The sequence below is a fragment of the Macrobrachium nipponense genome, chromosome 1 (assembly GCF_015104395.2).
Source record: "Macrobrachium nipponense isolate FS-2020 chromosome 1, ASM1510439v2, whole genome shotgun sequence".
Lineage (NCBI taxonomy): Eukaryota > Metazoa > Arthropoda > Malacostraca > Decapoda > Palaemonidae > Macrobrachium > Macrobrachium nipponense.
The window spans coordinates 45,910,513-45,929,809 of NC_087200.1; the positions used below are offsets into that span (position 1 = coordinate 45,910,513).

Genomic DNA, 19,297 nt, shown 5'->3' on the forward strand with positions numbered 1-19,297 from the left:
GTTGCAAGACGGTAGGACAATATACATATATATATAGAGAGAGTGGTATGTTTTAAAGATTACATTTCTCTTTGACTTGGGGGAAATTAAATGGGCGGGGTAATAAATAAATATGCAGCATCCCAGGCCGGCAAAAAAAAAAAAAAAAAAAAAAAAAATAGAAAGAGGAAGATATGTAAATACAAGTGGTGTTAAGAAAAATCTAAACATTTATCCCTACTTCAGACTAAAAGATGCCGTTAGTGAATTTATTGGCTATAGAATTAATGAATGGTACCTCTTTCCGCCTGATTCCCCAATATCGATGGCGAATAATATTGTTACTTATCCATGAGTGAATCTGTCATCCACCCAAAATCTGTTGTTGCTACTCATGTGAGCATGTCTGTCCATGGAGGGTTAAGAAGTACTTTATGTTTGTGTACTATTAAATGCTCTTAATATTTTGCGATTTCTTAATTTATCTGCTATACTTATCTGGTCGAACAAGATATCGATCTATCGAGAGAGAGATGAGCCTTATTGTGAATGGGAATGTCACTGTAATTGTAAGATCGGATGTCCTTTAGTTTTTAATAATTATGAGGGAAATGAATTAAATCCATGTCAATAATCAGACTATTTTATTGCAAAAACATTGATGAAAAATGACATTACACACACAAACACACACACTTTGATCATACTGATTCCCTCAAGGGCAATATAAGCTTATAAAACTTACCACAAGTACGACCATATGGATAATTTGTAAATGCATTTCACTATATAAAATAGCTCACTCAAGGAGTGAATGGGACAATTTGAGAACATCAAAAATATCTAAAATAAATGTTAAAAAAATTTATGATAAATTCTGGCGAGATGAATTAATGTTTTTTTAATAAAGAGACAAGTGGACTCTACGGAATTAAAATGACAAAACAATAATAATACATAAATTTAATTTTCTAGCACTTGTTCAAAAGACTTCAAACTCCGGTAACATACGTCTAAAATTGTGACGGATGTAATTGATACATACGAGAGTCTCTTACGAATAAGAAATAAATCTATTTACCACAGGAAAAGGAAAGTAATATACCAATATTTTCAAAGGGATTGAAACATTCAACATAAAAGATATATTTTCAAATATAACAAAGGACAACCCCGCTAAATTACAGTTAAGGTAAAATTGTTTGGTAACATTAGTTATACCATGAAGTGACTGCATTGTATCTACTTTAGAAAAAACTTTACAAAGTTAGAAACACTAGAAATACATATAATTTTTTCATGCTGATGAGGATGCTTTGATTATGCCTTCTTGTGAATCCTAAGGACTTTTTTTTTTTTTAGTAAATATGTATTGTATAAGGCCCATCTTTTGTGTGTATCCCGAGGCGCTTAATTCTTATATTGTTATAAAAATTGGAATATATAACCATATTTAATAGTTAAATTATAATTTCAGTACAAAAACCTCATTTAAAATTTATTTCTATATGTTAGAAAATGCTAAAATCTTCACATGTAAATTATACACGGAATACATGGTATATAAGGGACAGAATATGCAATAAAAATAAAATAACAATAAGTCATAATATCATGAAAAGAATGAGGTAATTACAACTATTTCAAACGAAATAGAAATAACATTGCAATAGGTTCTTAAAAGAAAGAATTAGGAAGCATATATATGAACTTGGAACAGACAAATTTTAAAATTAACAGTTTACACACTAAGTCATCATCATATAGCACATGCACACACACTATAACAAAATGCGTCATTTGATAAATGCTAACAAATGAATGACAAGCAGCACCAATCGATTACAAAATACAAAAACAAAACTTCTTGAGAAAATCATATAGATATTTTTTTACATTTAATAGCAAATATCAGCCATAACAGATTAACATAGTATCACAAAGAAGTTACAGAATAGTATTCGTTAATAAATAAGGATATGTCTTTTATTGTCTCTGCTTGCATGCAAGCAAAATAAAGCCACGGCCAGACTGAGTTATTATCACAGAAAGCTTGATTTTAAGTAGCTACTTCAGAGAACTTCTGTTTTGAGTCAGCTTTTGTCCTTGAATCCAAATGTTTTGCATTCAACGATTCTTTCTTTACAGATCGAACTACCAACTGAGATTGTAGTAATATTTTATTGAGCTCCACATAAATTAAACATACATGTGGTTAAATATAATAATCTTAGTTATCAGTATTCTAATGCTTGCTCTACCTTGGGTTATGATGCCCTTAAATAGAAATATCAGTTACAAAAAAGTACAATACAGAATGTTTTCTGTTAGCGACTCACAAAGTTCAGTCATCAAAACTGGAATTTATTTCTAACAGGAAACCAAAATTACTCGAGTTATAAAAATGTATTTCCTACTACTCATTTTCATTTTCTACTACAGCAATATTATGCAAATAGTGTAGGCACAGAATGTGGTCCCACAATACAATGAGTTAAGGCTTGAGTCATGAGGGAGATTCACGTACGTGTTTCAGTCTGAAGTGAGCAAAGTTTCTTCGTCTTCTATCGGAGGACAGGTTTCTTATTTTGATCTTATTTTCTATGATCATTACATATATCCAGTTGCCATGTTCCTTTAAGTCTCTTTGATAGAAGGCTCTCAGAGAGAGAGAGAGAGAGAGAGAGAGAGAGAGAGAGAGAGAGAGAGAGATGTGTGGGACGAGAACATCTAAATTCTAAATTGATAATGTAAGTAACTAATTTCTTGAGTGGTATCACAATCTTCATAACATTGCAATTATGTGTTTCGCAGACCTTACTTCTATGTTGCTATTTTGGACATATAATAGTTAATATTTTAATTTTTTTTTAGGATAGTTTTTAAAATTGTTATGAGTACTTGAAACTAAAAACGTATAAAGATGATTTAAGTGAGTAGTATAAATTTATTCTGTATTACTTATAATCTTAGATAGCCATCAGTAGAGATTGAATGAATGTAAAATTCAAGGTAATTAGTCACCAATTATTCCTAAGATTAGCCCACATCTTGTACGATGGAAGTGAGAGAGAGAGAGAGAGAGAGAGAGAGAGAGAGAGAGAGAGAGAGAGAGAGAGAGAGAGAGAGAGAGAGAGAGAGAGAGACTCGACCTTCGTTACCGAAGACGAGACCAAGACCCGTCTAGAGGAAGATGGTCGAGACATGCATGATGATCCGGGTCCCTACACCGAGGCCACGTTCCGTTTGTTGGTCTGTGCCGAAGGCTTCCATGACCCTGAAGTCCTCGGGCGTAGAGGCCTGGATTGGGAGGGGCAGGGACCCAGCCGTTCCCGATGTGAATGCGAGTCGGCGTCTCCTTATCTCCGTCGGGTAAACTGCCTCCCATGTTGATTGGTCGAACGGACAGAATTATGTTATGGTTGTGAGCTCGTAGGCGGTAAGCGCGAATTCCATCTTTAGCCGTAAGATGTATAAGAAAGCCAAATCGACGCAGTTCTGTGAGAACCTTTTCGATTTCCAGGTAGGTACTTCCGGTGGTGAGGTAGACGTCAGGTTCCCAGGGTTGCAATCCACCCTTCACACCACCCACAACGGTGTTTTGCGCTATATGGACGCTCACGGCCGCCCTGTCGAAGGCTGCAATGGCCTCCCGCAACGCTCTGCTCAGACGAGCGACGCAGCAGGGCGGAGAAGCCAAGTCATTCGTTCGGTCGTCGCATGAGAGTCCCGCTTCTTCGCATGTGAAGTGGTGTATATTTCGGGCAGGTAAATAAACATCCGTCACTCCAAGTTTATGAGCTAATTTCCTCCAGGAGCCATGGTCTTGCAAGGACTTCTTCATGTCGCCGCTGACGAAGAACAACACATCCGGACAGACCATACCCAAACCATCATCCGCACGGACTCTTAAAAACCAGTCGAAGAAGACAACATCTAGGGGCAACCTTTCGTCTAGGGGCGTAGAAATCAGTGACTTCGTCGTAGTGAGGAAAGGTCCGTTGACGGCGTCGCAGTACATGCAATCCTCGGCGGAGCTGGTGTAGCCCTCCCGAAGGGCCATTCCATAGAGTTCCAGGCGCGCCTGGTAGCACTCGACCGTCCAATGCCCCGTCTCGTTCCGGGTTGCTCCCGACACGTACGTAACGTGTGGGACGAGTCGCAAGACGCGGACCAGCCTCTCCAGATCGGTGTCAGGGGAAAAGGCAGCCATGTTGTAACCAACAAGGACGTATTTTGTGGACACCTGCCTGATGAGTCGCATCCAGCGGACTGCAGGTGGGGTGCTGGAAGTGACCCGGACTGCGGTGACGGCTGAGTATCTGCGAATTATCTCTGTGTTGCTCCTCTGTGTCAAAGCTACGTATAACTTAACGTCTTTGTATCTGTGAAGATATGTATCATGAGAAACACATACACTTGTGCGTGTAAATGCAATTTAAGAAATTTGTCTGAGATAATGAACACCGGAGTAACTGATTTTACCATAGAGAGAGAGAGAGAGAGAGAGAGAGAGAGAGAGAGAGAGAGAGAGAGAGAGAGAGAGGGTGGGGTGTGGGGAAAATACTAAATTATATTTAGGAAGAATTCTGAGAGGGGACTAGGAAAAAGAAAAAAATAAGAAAAACCTTACCTTTCCGAAATGCTGGCCAGCAGAGTTTCCAAAGTGGATTTTTTATAATCGGTACCATCGATGATGATTGACAGGAATTCTTTTGTCGGCACCTGAATTAGAAGGACATTCCTTTATTGTTTATTTTGATGAGTTGAATCTTTATCTTGACATAAAAAATGCTAATTACATTACATCTAAAATGGTATTCTTGGGAAGTAATTTACACTAATTATGAATGTCAACACTCAATATTTTGTTGTATCTGTCGCACAGAGCAATAATTAAATTTAAATTTACTTTTTATATACGATTACCTGTTTTTATGTTGACAGTCCAAAGCATATTACCAAAAAGATGACAGGACAAAACTTCACATCTCTAAATCAAATGGACATTATGTACGTTAAGCAGCGCCAAGTCTAATAAGAATCACAAATTAACTCCTTTGGAATATTATGCTTACACATCTACTCAAATACAAAACATGTGAAGTAACAGTTGACATTGTCACATGACACGAATTCTTATCAAAACTTCTATGATCTTTTGCAAACTCATTAATGTGAAGCATATGATACTGGCAAGCATCTTATTAGGAGTTTTCAATGTCTTTCCCACCATACATATCAGTCTCTCCATTTATGATAATATCCAGTTCATACCCTCTAACATACAATGTTTCCCAATTTATCACAAACATACGTGTCCACTTCATCTTCAATATGCAACGGATCCACTTCATCATAAACGTAGGACTCTTATACTTTAACGTTACCATATAAATCCTCCACTGTATCATAATCTTCAATTGTATCCCTTTTATCAGTAACAGTACAGTTTCTCCTTATCATGCAGTGTACCCATTTAATTACAAACAGTCCAGCCTTTATCATTACAATGTACCTTTTAATTGCAACCATCCAACCTTTATCATTACAATGTAAGCCGCCCCCCCCCCTAATTGCTAAGAATCCATCCTATGTCATTAACATGAAATATACCCCATTAGTTGTAAACAATCCACTATATATCATTAACATAAAATGTATCCCTTAATTGCAGACAAATCATCCTTTATCATAAACATACAATGTACTCCCGTCATTGCAGATGTAAAACCTTTATTATTATCATAAAATAACCTACCCTGTGGTAGGGGTGTAAGAATACTACCACCGTAGGTCTTGCGTGTCGTAAAAGGCGACTAAAATGACAGCTGCTGCCTTGCAGTGTTACTTTTTTAGTAAACGGTTAGGCCAATAACTGTGGAAACTGCTGCCTTACAGGTGGACTTTTTAGTTAAAGACGAGGCCCACCTCCAAAAACTTTAGTTGATGACAGCAAGGGCGTACGGTCGTAAAAACCCCTTTGACAAATAATAAACATTGCCTGATGTTGTAAGGAAAGGCACATCAGGCAACCAACCCCTTAGTGTAGGGATAATGGTGGGAAAGAAGAACCATCTACAAACAATCTATAATTTATCCTTAACATACAATATACCCTTAACTGCAAATAATCCACCTTTTATCATTTTCATACAATGTACACACTTAATTGTAAACAATCCACCTCAGGTTGCAGTATTTCAGTCAGTCAATTAACCAGTCAAATTACATCTATCGTTCTCTCCTTTTATAACTTCACACCAGCCTTACTTTATTGGGGCAATCGCTTGTGAAAGCAGTCGTGTAATAAAAGTCATCTGGATCCTGTCCTTTGTACTTCTCTGGACACACCTCCACCCACTCCGTGCTATTCTCTGCTGTAAGTTGTCTCTGAAAGAGGAGCAGTTTGATATTTCGCAGTTGTTTCGATTTGCTTTGATGAAATTTAGACTGTCAAGCCAAGCACTGGACACTTTAGGTCATTCGGCGCTTAAGGCAGTGAAAAGAAGGAGTTGAAGTGCTTGGATAGTAAAATAAAGATATCCACAAAATATAACAATGAGGTACAAGGTTCTAAAGATGGAACTGGGTAAAAAAATCTCACTGATGTATTAAGAAGTGATAGCCTGACATGTTTAACAGCAAGATTGAAGAAAGGAAACAGAATGGAAGTAAGGTAGAATGCTAAATGATTGGGTGCAGCTAGGGGCCAAACGGACCCTGCAGACACCTTTTAGTAATACCTATGTGCACCACGTGAGGTGTACTAACAGTATTAACCCCTACGGGTCTTTGCAGGTGTTTACAGCAAAGATTCTGCATACGTCAATGGAAGCTGCGAGTCTACGGAAACATAACACATACGAAAATGAGAGCCTCACATATCATATAAAAAGACCATTAAAAGAGAGTATCCTCACTAGTTTTTAAAATTCTGATAGTTTCATTATTATTTTTTACACAGAGACTCTGAATATTATTATTCTTTATTGCAATAGGTCAGTCACACACACACACACACACACACACACACACACATATATATATATATATATATATTATATATATATATATGATATATATATATATATTTATATATAATAACATATGTATACATAAATATATATATATATATATAATATATACTATATATGATATGTATATATATATTTCTATATATATTATATATATATATATATATATATATATATATACTATATATATATATATCAAATCATATATAATATATATATATATTTTGACTGGTAAAAAATGTTTCTGTTACAACAGAATTCCATTGTAAAATTAATCGGAGGGCCCAAAAAATAAAAACACCAAAATATAGAGGGAAAAGTACTATATTTCAGAGACTGCTGTCTCTCTCTTCAGGTATATGAATGAGAAAAGTTTACAGAAAAGGTGGTATTTATATCAAGAGATCCATCCACAGGTAAGCCAATTTAGGGGCCCCCCGCTGATAATCTTCCTTTAATCTTCTTAAGTGTTGGTTGAATGAAAACCTTGTCGATCACATCTGAATCCCATGCTCCTTTTGAGATGTTCATTACCTGCCTCTCTTTTATTAAGGCCGATTCCATCATTTGACTCTTGTACCGGCAGTTGCTGCTATAAATTATACATGACAAATTCCAGTTTATTCTATGGTTATGTTCATTTATTTGGTTGTCCATACCTAACTAACCGTTTGTGTTGTATTAACCTCTGGGGAAGTGATTTTCCTGTAAATCCGATATAAGATTGGTCACAGTCTTGGCATGGGATTTCATAAACCCCTGTTTCCTTGGGGAATGTCTTTTGTTGGACGTTAATCAGGGATTTGGCTAAGGTGTTTGGGTAAGTAAATGCAAAAGGGTTAGATTTTCCGAGGGTCTGAGTCACTGTATTAATCCTGTCCAGGTGAGGAAGTTTTATTTTATTGTTGGGTGTCTCTTTGGTCTTGTTTTGAGGGGGGCGGTAGAAAATTACGTTTGCTTTGTGAATTGCTTTCTCAATTATATGTTCAGGATACTTTAAAGACGAAAGTTGCTTACGAATTAGTTCAAATTCTTTTTCCAGGAAATCTGGGGAACAAATTCGTAAGGCTCTTAAGAACAGGTTGCTGGCTACACCTATCTTGATAGCAATGTCGTGATAGCTAAAGTAGTGAATGTATAAAAGTGAGAACGTTGGTTTTCTGATTATTAAAACTTCAAAAAAAGGAATTTTGTTGTCTGTTTCCCATTCAACTTTAAATTTGATGCTGGGCACAAATGAGTTTAATTTTGAAAGGAATTCATTAGACTGCCCCACCTATTATCCCAAAATGTTAGAATATCATCTACATATCTCATCCACAGCATGTTTTTGGGTTTTATTGCATTTATTACTGTAGTTTCAAAGTATTCCATGTACAGATTGGCTAAAACAGGACTTAAAGGACTACCCATACTACACCCGAATTTTTGCTAATATACCTGAAGAGAGAGACAGCAGTTTCTGAAATATAGTACTTTTCTCTCTATGTTTTGGTGTTTTTATGGGCTCCTTTATTAGATTATATATATATATATATATATATATATATATATATATAATATATATATATATATATATATAACTTGGTCAGAAACCTATCAGTGTCCCTTCCAGACATAAATCACATATACGTAAGTATTTCCCAGGATCCGGATCGCTGTTTTCGCAGCATTATAAATCCTAAGAAAAATGTTTACCAAGGGTAACCAAAGGATTAAACGTTTTTTTCCAGATTCTTATTTTTTGCCTTGACAAACACTCCTTTATGTGAAAAATGAAAAAAAACGAGCACTACCACGAATAAATAGGGAGACTGAGGTCAAGGGGAGAAATTGATATATATACATATATATATATATATATATATATATATATATATATATATATATATATATATATATATATATATATATATCAATTTCTTCCCTTGACCTCAGTCTCCCTAGCCTCCCTATTTATTCGTGGTAGTGCTCGTTTTTGTTCATTTTTCACATAAAGGAGTGTTTGTCAAGGCAAAAAGTAAGAATCTGGAAGAAACGTTTAATCCTTTGGTTACCCTTGATAAACATTTTTCTTAAGATTTATAATGCTGCGAAAACAGCGATCCGGATCCTGGGAAATACTATGTATTTGTGATTTATGTCTGGAAGGGAAACTGATAGGTTTCTGACCAAGTTATATTATTCCTCTTTTGTTCTTTTGGTACTTATAAAAAATATTGGTAAGCATCTCAGTTTAATTATCGTCAACTTCCTGCAGTGCTGCTTCGAATTTGTATAAACGTATAACATTTTTGCCAGATTGTAATATTCTTTGCAGTCAGGCTGACCCCTGCTCTCGACCACTCCGTCCCCCAACCTCCAAATAATTAACAATCACAAAGGGGGAGGGAGAGAGGTAGGGTGAAGAGAAAGGGAAAGTAAGGATGGCTGGCAAAAATGTAACGATTTTTTATTAAATAAGTTCAGGTAATATTATCAAACCTTTGCAGGGCCTCTTATTTAAAAAAAAGAATTTTTTTAATGCTTTTTATGCCATTTTCCTGAGTTCTTAAAGTGAACACTGACTTTGTATTAATTCATATTACTGATACTGGAATAAGACAAAGAATTGCTTACTATTAGTTTCAGAATAACGTTTTTAAAACAATAAGGCAGGAAGAGAAATTAATTCTAGGCTGCCATCACATAATACACATGCATACTTGTTTACAGCAACTTTTTATAGCAAATTGCAATGACGTTAGTAATGAAAAACTAAGTATTTTTCAAAATGAGACTGTACAGGTCTTAATTAGCACAGATTTAATTATCATTCTGATTCTTTTCAAGGAAAAAAGTAACTAGCCATGTTGTATAACTACTTGCTCATCTATGAAGTTCTAAGTTTCTTGAAGATCCCGTCAAAGGATTTCTCTTACCATCTGCGTCGCAGGATCAGAGTTCGCCACGGGCAACATTCGAGGGTCGAGCCTCCCAAGAATTCCTTCAATTTGCAACAAGTTGTGGGCCATGGGCGGCAGGTTGTAATCTGTCCGTGAAGTGAAATGAAGAACTTCAGTGATAAATTTTAGCTATAATATACAGTGGTATGTACCATCATAAACTAGAACCAATAAAAGGCCAGTGAACTGCTTACAAAGTTGGTTTGTGGTCCACCAACTAGTCGTAAATAACACTCTTACTTGTATAGTAATGTTGTAGTAAAAAAAAAAATACTGATTTAGAATAATTCACAAATCAAATGCTACTTCAGATGTTAAGTAGTTTACTAATCGGCATAGCTTGGTGGTGTTTCATGTAAATGTTCAGATGTCGTTTAAGACTAGTTATATCGTAACTCAGACATTCGCGAGCTAATTTTCACCAGTCGAAATAAATGCTATTAAAAAAGTTTTCTTTAAGCAAGATTAAGAGAAGAAATTCGAGACTCAGTCTTAAACAAGAAAAAATAAACGTCTGCTGAAGTTTTGAGACCAATTAAAAGACCAAAGTAACTATAAAAATGGATTGCTGCCTCTGGAATACCAAATGGAAACTATGTACGGTATCAAGAGCCAGTATTTTAGAACTTGATTATTCAAATGAATAAAATTATACACATGCATCATAATTTGTGGGGAAGTTACTATAATTTACGCAGCTTGAATATGGCATAGCTGTACCAACTTCGGATAACGTCCATTGTGCCTCTGTTCACCTAAGTGAATTGTGTACGTGATATTTAGCGGGCCGAGGAAGGCGTCTCCGTTTTACAGAAGGCCACGGGGCCCGCAACCTCATTCCAAATTACTTTCAGCAAGTATTTGGAAAAAATTAAATTATGAAAAGGTGGCATGTTGCAAAAGATTTTACTCGAGCTTTACAACTTAACAAATTTGAGTCTCATAGGTACGTATGTTTTCAACAGAGTTCGTAATTTACCAGTTATTTTTCTTTCACAGCACCGAGAGAAAGTATTAAAAGCTCTCTCTAAATGCAGAGCAATTAGAACGTTCATTAAGGGTGGCACGATTCAACTTAGGGTGTGTTTTCTTGCGTACAATATAATTATAATAAAGAAAAAACAAGCAAAGGTACACTTGCTGAAGTGACAAGTATCTTAGGACGGGAGGACGTTTAAACACATCAAAAGACTTCAATGTATTCTTACGAAATCAGTTTATCAAATGATTTATGCGCTAGATAGAAGCTTTCTGCAATAAAAAGGCAGTCTCTCTCTCTCTCTCTCTCTCTCTCTCTCTCTCTCTCTCTCTCTCATCACACACACACACACACACACATTCAAATACTGTATATAAATTAAAGAAGAAAATAAATCAAAGTTGACTAAACGGGTTAGATTATGAATGCTATACCGCTCTACGAATGACAAGATCGTAATTTACTATGAGATTCAGGGCCTCTGTAACACGGTTTTTTCGCAATAACTTTTTATCTATGCTTTTCATAAATATAACGCTTATTCAGAATACACATTATATCTACACATAAATTTTGACTGCATTCTGCATTACGTAGGTTGAATAAATTTGGTACTTACAATGTAAAAGTGACTTTTTTTTAAAGACGGGCCAACTTACTCAGAGAAAAGGTTTCGAACGCACTCGTTACGTAACTTATGACAGCATTTCTTCCCTCTTTCTCGATGGATGATTGGCTATACGTAACAAAGGCTATACCTCTGGCAACAATGACAAACAAATTTAAATACAAGCAAAGCAGTACACCTTTATGAACTCTGAACGTCTCCACTGATAATTGTCATAATGAACAAACCAACAAAATATGTTAATAAATACAAAAACACTTCGATTATTAGTCTAACTCCCAAAATAAGTTTCCTAAGAAATTACAGTCTGCTTTATAGGTCACAACCAGATTGACAAGATGTAGGGAATAGATGGTAATTTTCAAAAACATAGTAGACAAGCTTGATTTGATAACTGCTATATCCAATGTCATGCAATTTTTATTTATTGGCTATCTACCTATTTACTGAAAAAAAATAGCCGGTACCGTATTTTGGCTTTTAACCTTCACCAATAATTATCGTCAGAATGATAACTTCATGAGGCTCCACCCACTTTGGCCTCGTTATAAATCAGGATAACACTGAAGGCTATCATGGGCATTGTTGGATTAGAAAATTTAACTTTTGGCTATAAAAACTCATTTCTCGAGTAGTTGTAAGAAGTGCTAAATGATTCTCAAGGATCCCAGCAGTTGGCCTAAACGTTTTATTCATGTATATTACTGCTATACTGTTGCGGCACTACTGCTACAGTAGTATTACTACGCTAGCACAGATACCCCACCCACATCTATGTATCGTTCCGCCATTCATAAAGTCTTTGAGTTTCAGAGCCGATGGAACAAGGTGAATGGGTTTCTGTCTATTGGATGGGCGGAGCAACATTTCGTCAAAAGGTGTTTACTTTGCTTACGTAATGAATGTTTTTCGACTCTTGGCTCGTAATCACTGGCCATGGCGTCGGCTAGATCATTTTTACTCTATAAAAATTAAAACTATCGGGTTTAGGTTATTGATAATGCTGACAAAATTTGTGTGTGGTTGTAAAATATGCATATGTCAACTTTCAGCTACATCCGATGCTTTGACAAGGAGCAAAGTCCAAAAAACCGTGTTACAGAGGCCCTGAATCTCATAGTAGGATGCTTCGCATAACTGACCTCGAGTCAAGAAAAGAAGAAACAGTAATATTTTTTTGTATTTATCATTGCTTTAATGACATGTATCCACATCTATTGGAGGGGTCAGCATAGTAATGGTTGGTTCCATCCAACTAAGGACTGCGATTTAAAAAAAAAAAAAAAAAAAAAAAAAAAAAAACAGCTCTATATGCTTCCTTGCTTATATTATTATATTATTATCTAACATATTTTGGATAAATATTAACTCAGTTTCAACCTAATTATCATAAAATATTTATTTTGAGCTACAAATTATGGCTAATAGTTCTTTTTGCGTGTCCTTTCATTCTAATTCCCTCCTTATCAGTACAGAGGCACTCACAGATATGATAAAAGATAAACAAATGAAAAAAAAAAAACAAAATATATATACCACATACAGTACATATATATATATATATATATATATATATATATATATATATATATGTATGTATATATATATATGATATATATATATATCATATATATAGATTATATATTCATATATATATTATTATACTATATATATATTATATAATATATATTATATATGTATTATATATTTATATATATATCTCTATATATATATCTATATCATAATAAGTGTATATATCTACATAAATCTTTATATATATATCTATCTATACTTATATATTACTATTATATACTCTATATATATTCTTATATCTCTATATATATCTCTCACTCTTATAATCTAATATATATCTATATATTATATATATGTATATACCGTGTTTATATATATATATATCTATCTATAGGCCTATATATATATATATATACTATATGTATATATATATACCTATATATATATCTATATCATATACTATACCATAATATATACTATATATATATTATATTAATATCACATTCGACACTCGCACTCCACCTAGCTACGGGCCTCCATGGCTCTTTGCCGCCGCTACAAGAAGCTTCCTACGACCACAGTCCTGTGCAACATCCCACCAATCCTTTGGACCATTCACTCCAAGCTCTGTCATGCCCCTTTTTTGTTATCAGACCATCTCATGCGGGATCTTCCTGGAGGTCGCCTGCCCTCTGGTTGTCCTCGAGTAATCTTGCTTATTAGTCTATCCTCATGGGCCCTGGCCACATGCCCGCCCATCTCAGGCTTTGGGCCATAATCGTGCCTGTTATCATGGGAACCTCTGTCATTTCCCTCAGTTCATTATTATGCCTTTTTCTCCATTGCCCCATCTCCGCATCAAAGACCGGTCAACATTCTCAAGATTCCATTCTCAAACACTTCCAACCTTCGTTTCAGATCCTTTGTCATCCTCCAGGTTTCACAACCCATACGTTAACACAAGTCTAATAATGGTTGTATAGGCCTCCACCTTTGTTCTTCTTGATAAGATTTTACTATTGAGCACTTTGGCTAAAGCCCAACTACATCTGGCTGCTGCTGCTATTCTTAATTTTACCTCTTCCTCTACTCTATTTTCAGCTGTAACTGTTGATCCCAGGTATTTGAAGTTCTCGACCGCTTCCAACTCCATATTTTCACACCTGATGTTACCCAGTATCATCTCCTGCCTTGAAACCTTCAAGATTTTGGTTTTAGCCTCATCTATATATATATATATATATATATATATATATATATATATATATATATATATATATATATATATATATATGTATATATATAATATATATATATATATATATATATATATATATATATAGGAACTGAATATATTAATTTTGTAGCTTATATTTATCTACAACTTTTTTCATTATGAAAGCGTCAAGTTTAAATAAACCAAGACTTAAATTTAGAACATTACTATTATTTGACTTGATGAAACAAGATTCAATGATATTCCTTTTAACTGTGTCAATACATGGAATTAAGGCTCTTGCTTGACTCCAGTTAATAGGATGATCTAAATCTGTCATATGTACGAATAATATATTCGATATTTGCCCATTTCTCACAGAATATTGGTGCTGTTTGAGACGTTATGAAAGAGATTTACCGGTCTGTCCGTAATAGACTTTATCACACTTTTTGCAAGGAATTCCATATATGCAGCCTGGAAGATCTTTAGGAGAATTTTTGATTACTAAACTCGTGACATTAATATTACTGAAAACAACATTTATGTTGAAAAGCTTTAAAATTCTAGGAATATCTAAAAACCTTTCATCATCATAGGGTAATTTTATAATGTTATGCTTACTAAATTCACTTATTTAATGAAGTCACGTGCATCTACTGTGATTTTTTAAGCATATATATATATATATATATATATATATATATATATATATATATTATATATATACATATATATAAATAAAGGTTTTGCCACAGAGGAAAATGAAAGGCGCATTAAAGGTAAAACTCATTCCGGTCAATCCACTAACAATTGGATCCATGTTTAAATTTAAAGATCGTTTATGCCCCCTCATGTCCTCTGGTATAGTGTACAAATATTCTTGTCCCAGATGTAGTCTGGGAACTTACGTGGGTTCCTCTCAGAGGATGATGAGGGTTCGCATAGACTGCCACAAGGGAGTTAGTTTTCCTACTGGATGTTCAGTATCAAATCCCGAACAGTCCAGTATACGTGAACATAGCAAAAAATGTAAAGTTAATATTAAATATGAAGATTTTATCATTGTTGGTCAAACCTCTAGCCCAAATGAACTGTTGATCCTGGAGAGCCTTTTTATTAAACAACTTGTTCCGCAGTTGAACAACCAGACCACCTCCACCCCCTTGTTTCTTTCTTAAGCCTATGTTTCTGTGTACATTCTTTTAGTTTTTATTTATCTCTTACCATGGTAGGTCGACCCCCAGTGCTCCTCAAATATTTTTTATTTTTTAAATTTGTATTTTACTAATTTATTTATTTGTTTTTTTGTTTTTTTGTTTTAACTTTCCATCTGAACTTAACTAACGTATGTGCTTTTAACTTCTCGTGTTGTTTTATCAATTGTTAGTGTATTTTTATCTATGTGTGAAGTTTCGTTTTTCATTTTAACTAGTTCGTAAATTATTTTTAGACTATTTTCAAATCAATTTAATTTATATTAGTCATTATTTATTATACAGACCCTGAAGATGCATTCTGCCGAATGCGAAACGCGTCGGAATAAAGTGTAAAATACTTCGCCATGTTTGTTCCTGCTCCTGCTCCCTGTGCATTATATATATACACACACACACACACACACACACACACACACACACACACACATATATATATATATATATATATATATATATATATATATATATATATATATATATATATATATATCAAGTTATTAGTTCATATGGCTATTATTCCTATCCCAACATTGACTGCAGAGGTATGAAATTTTATCAAATAGCATTACCAAACCTTTTGCTCTTTTAAGATCATTAAGAGCGTTCCGTAGATCCCTGGCTATGTTTCGTCGTAGATCCACTGATGCGAAGCAGTTCAGGTGGTCGAAGCTTGTCACTTTTACTTGGTTCTTCGATGCTGTTTGGGAAAGTGAATAATAATAATAATAATAATAATAATAATAATAATAATAATAATAATAATAATAATAGAAAATGTGCCTTAGTCAACATACAAAAGGGCAAAGTAACAAGGACTGAAGGGATAAAGCTACCAGATGGAAACAACATCAAACACATAGATGAGTTGGGATATAAATACCTGGGAATAATGGAAGGAGGGGATATAAACACCAAGAGATGAAGGACACGATCAGGAAAGAATATATGCAGAGACTCAAAGCGATACTCAAGTCAGAACTCAACGCCGGAAATATGATAAAAGCCATAAACATATGGGTAGTACCAGTAATCAGATACAGCGCAGGAATAGTGGAATGGACGAAGGCAGAACTTCGCAGCATAGACCAGAAAACGAGGAAACATGACAATACACAAAGCACTACACCCAAGAGCAAATAAGGACAGACTATACATAACACGAAAGGAAGGAGGGAAGGGACTACTAAGCATAGAGGACTTCGTCAACATCGAGAACAGAGTACTGGGGCAATATATGAAGACCAGTGAAAACGAGTGGCTCAAGAGTGCATGGGAAGAAGGACTTATAAAAGTAGACGAAGACCCAGAAATATTCAGAGACAGGAGAAAGACAATCAGAACAGAAGAATGGCATAACAAACCAATGCACGGACAATACATGAGACAGACTAAAGAACTAGCCAGTGATGACACGTGGCAATGGCTACTGAGGGTAGAGCTCAAGAAGGAAACTGAAGTAATGATAACAGCGGCACAAGATCAGGCCCTAAGAACCAGATATGTCCAAAGAACGATAGATGGAAATAACATTTCTCCCATATGTAGGAAGTGCAATACGAAAAATGAAACCATAAACCACATAGCAAGCGAATGTCCGGCACTTGCACAGAACCAGTACAAAAAGAGGCATGATTAGTTAGCAAAAGCCCTCCACTGGAACCTGTGCAAGAAACACCAGCTACCTTGCAGTAATAAGTGGTACGAACGCCAACCTAAAGGCGTGATGGAAAACGATCAGGCAAAGATCCTCTGGGACTATGGTATCAGATCAGATAGGGTGATACGTGCAAATAGACCAGACGTGACGTTGATTGACAAAATCAAGAAGAAAGTATCACTCATTGATGTCGCAATAAGATGGGACACCAGAGTTGAAGAGAAAGAAAGGGAAAATAGAAATATGAAGGATATGGGATATGCCAGTGGAAATTGTACCCATAATCATAGGAACACTAGGCACGATCCCAAGATCCCTGAAAAGTAATCTTGAAAAACTAGAAACTGAAGTAGCTCCAGGACTCATGCAGAAGAGTGTGATCCTAGAAACGGCGCACATAGTAAGAAAAGTGATGGACTCCTAAGGAGGCAGGATGCAATCCGGAACCCCACACTATAAATACCACACAGTCGAATTAGAGGACTGTGATAGAGCACACACACACAAAAAAAATAATAATATATTTCTTGATGTTACATTGTTATCATTGCTGGCAAATAAACTTGAGTATTCATAAAGTATCACTAACATGCATTCAGAATTGAGTAATTATTCTGTATAATAATTAATAATAATAATAATAATAATAATAATAATAATAATAATAATAATAATAATAATAAAATGCTGGAAGTAAACCCTCTTTTAAACATGTTTTATTAAAAGTAATTGCTGCCTCAGCTGCATTAATTTTATACAGGGTCTTCTCTATTTTTTAATAAACTCTACGGGACATACCCGAAAATTTGACTACCCCAACTGGAATTTTTACTAATAAAATCCAATCGTTCTACCTAATTGAGATATGTCAACCTTCGGTGCGTTGCTCACCAGTTTAAGCAACAATGAGAAAGCAATAATAATAATAATAATAATAATAATAATAATAATAATAATAATAATAATAATAATAATAATAATAATAATAATAATAATTTTTCGGTTCCTAATGTTGTATTGTTAGTAGCACAAATATTTAAATTCAATAATGACGATTATAAAATATTATTTAGAGATAGTTAAATATTTGATATCCTAATAATAATAATAATAATAATAGTTTTTTTTACTGGTTTTCTATTGCAAGTAACACAAGCAGGTAAAGCTTGATTTGTCATAATTTTTAGTAGGTATACATTAATACGCATTCAAAATAACTATAAATGATTATTTTTTATACCAAAAGATGTAGAATAAAAAAAGAAGTCATAATTTGGACAATAGTGAACGAAATAGCAAGAGATACTAAGTGAAACTAAAAGTTAATCTATTTGTTTTTGGCAATTTATAATTTTAATATCCGAACATATTTACCGAAATCGTTTGGTACTGGAGATAACGATAGTTTAAAAGATCCGTTATTTTATGGTTTTAATAAAACGTGGTTAAAATTCTTGATTTGCTGACTGCTTTGTGTATTTAGCAATGGCCTAAGAACATAACTACTAAACCAGATATAAAGAAATAAGAGGCTAGAGATCTACAGTCGATCAATAAAATATTATTGCCAGTATGAAGAAACTACTCGGCAGACCTTTGAGGTTTTGTAAATATACAACACTTAAGCATAGATTATTTACCTATCAGGGTTGGACAAAGGACATTATGGGGCCTTGCAGTTTGTTAAATAGGAACACTTGAAATATTTGGGGCTTTGCAAAATATACAGCACTTAAGTATAAATTATTCATCTACAAAGGTGTGGGGTAAAACCAAGTTGGAGTCTTGCAGTGTAATAAATATGAAAACACTTCAATAACGTTATTCATACCCTTCTTATACCCCGTTACGAAAACGGACGAACGAACGGCCTGGATACTGACATAAATAATTCTGATGGATCACGCACCTATAAGATCAAAGAAGGTTGACAGGAAAATAACGATCCCGCTGCCAAGCGTCACGCACGCCAGACATCTTATGGTGAAGTTGACCCTCCACTGGTCCACCGAACACTTTCGAAGGAAGGACAGGGTGCTCGTTAGTCTCAGCATGTTGATTATCTGGAAATTTAGATTGGATTTGTTAGGATGTTATAAGAGA

General features: G+C 34.7%; 1 protein-coding gene across 1 annotated transcript in view; it reads right to left on the bottom strand.

The window, feature by feature from the left end:
* Nucleotides 1–644: 644 nt before the first annotated feature.
* LOC135219296 (uncharacterized) overlaps nucleotides 645–19,297 on the bottom strand; it is an 85,075-nt gene continuing 66,422 nt past the window's right edge. The window contains exons 2-7 of the mRNA XM_064255946.1: nucleotides 19,104–19,257; nucleotides 16,112–16,234; nucleotides 9,938–10,047; nucleotides 6,253–6,372; nucleotides 4,613–4,704; nucleotides 645–4,364 (exon numbers count right to left, since the gene is read on the bottom strand). Of these exons, the coding sequence (XP_064112016.1) occupies nucleotides 3,137–4,364; nucleotides 4,613–4,704; nucleotides 6,253–6,372; nucleotides 9,938–10,047; nucleotides 16,112–16,234; nucleotides 19,104–19,248 (1,818 nt within the window). The 5' untranslated portion in view covers nucleotides 19,249–19,257 and the 3' untranslated portion in view covers nucleotides 645–3,136. The remainder of the gene's footprint in view (nucleotides 4,365–4,612; nucleotides 4,705–6,252; nucleotides 6,373–9,937; nucleotides 10,048–16,111; nucleotides 16,235–19,103; nucleotides 19,258–19,297) is intronic.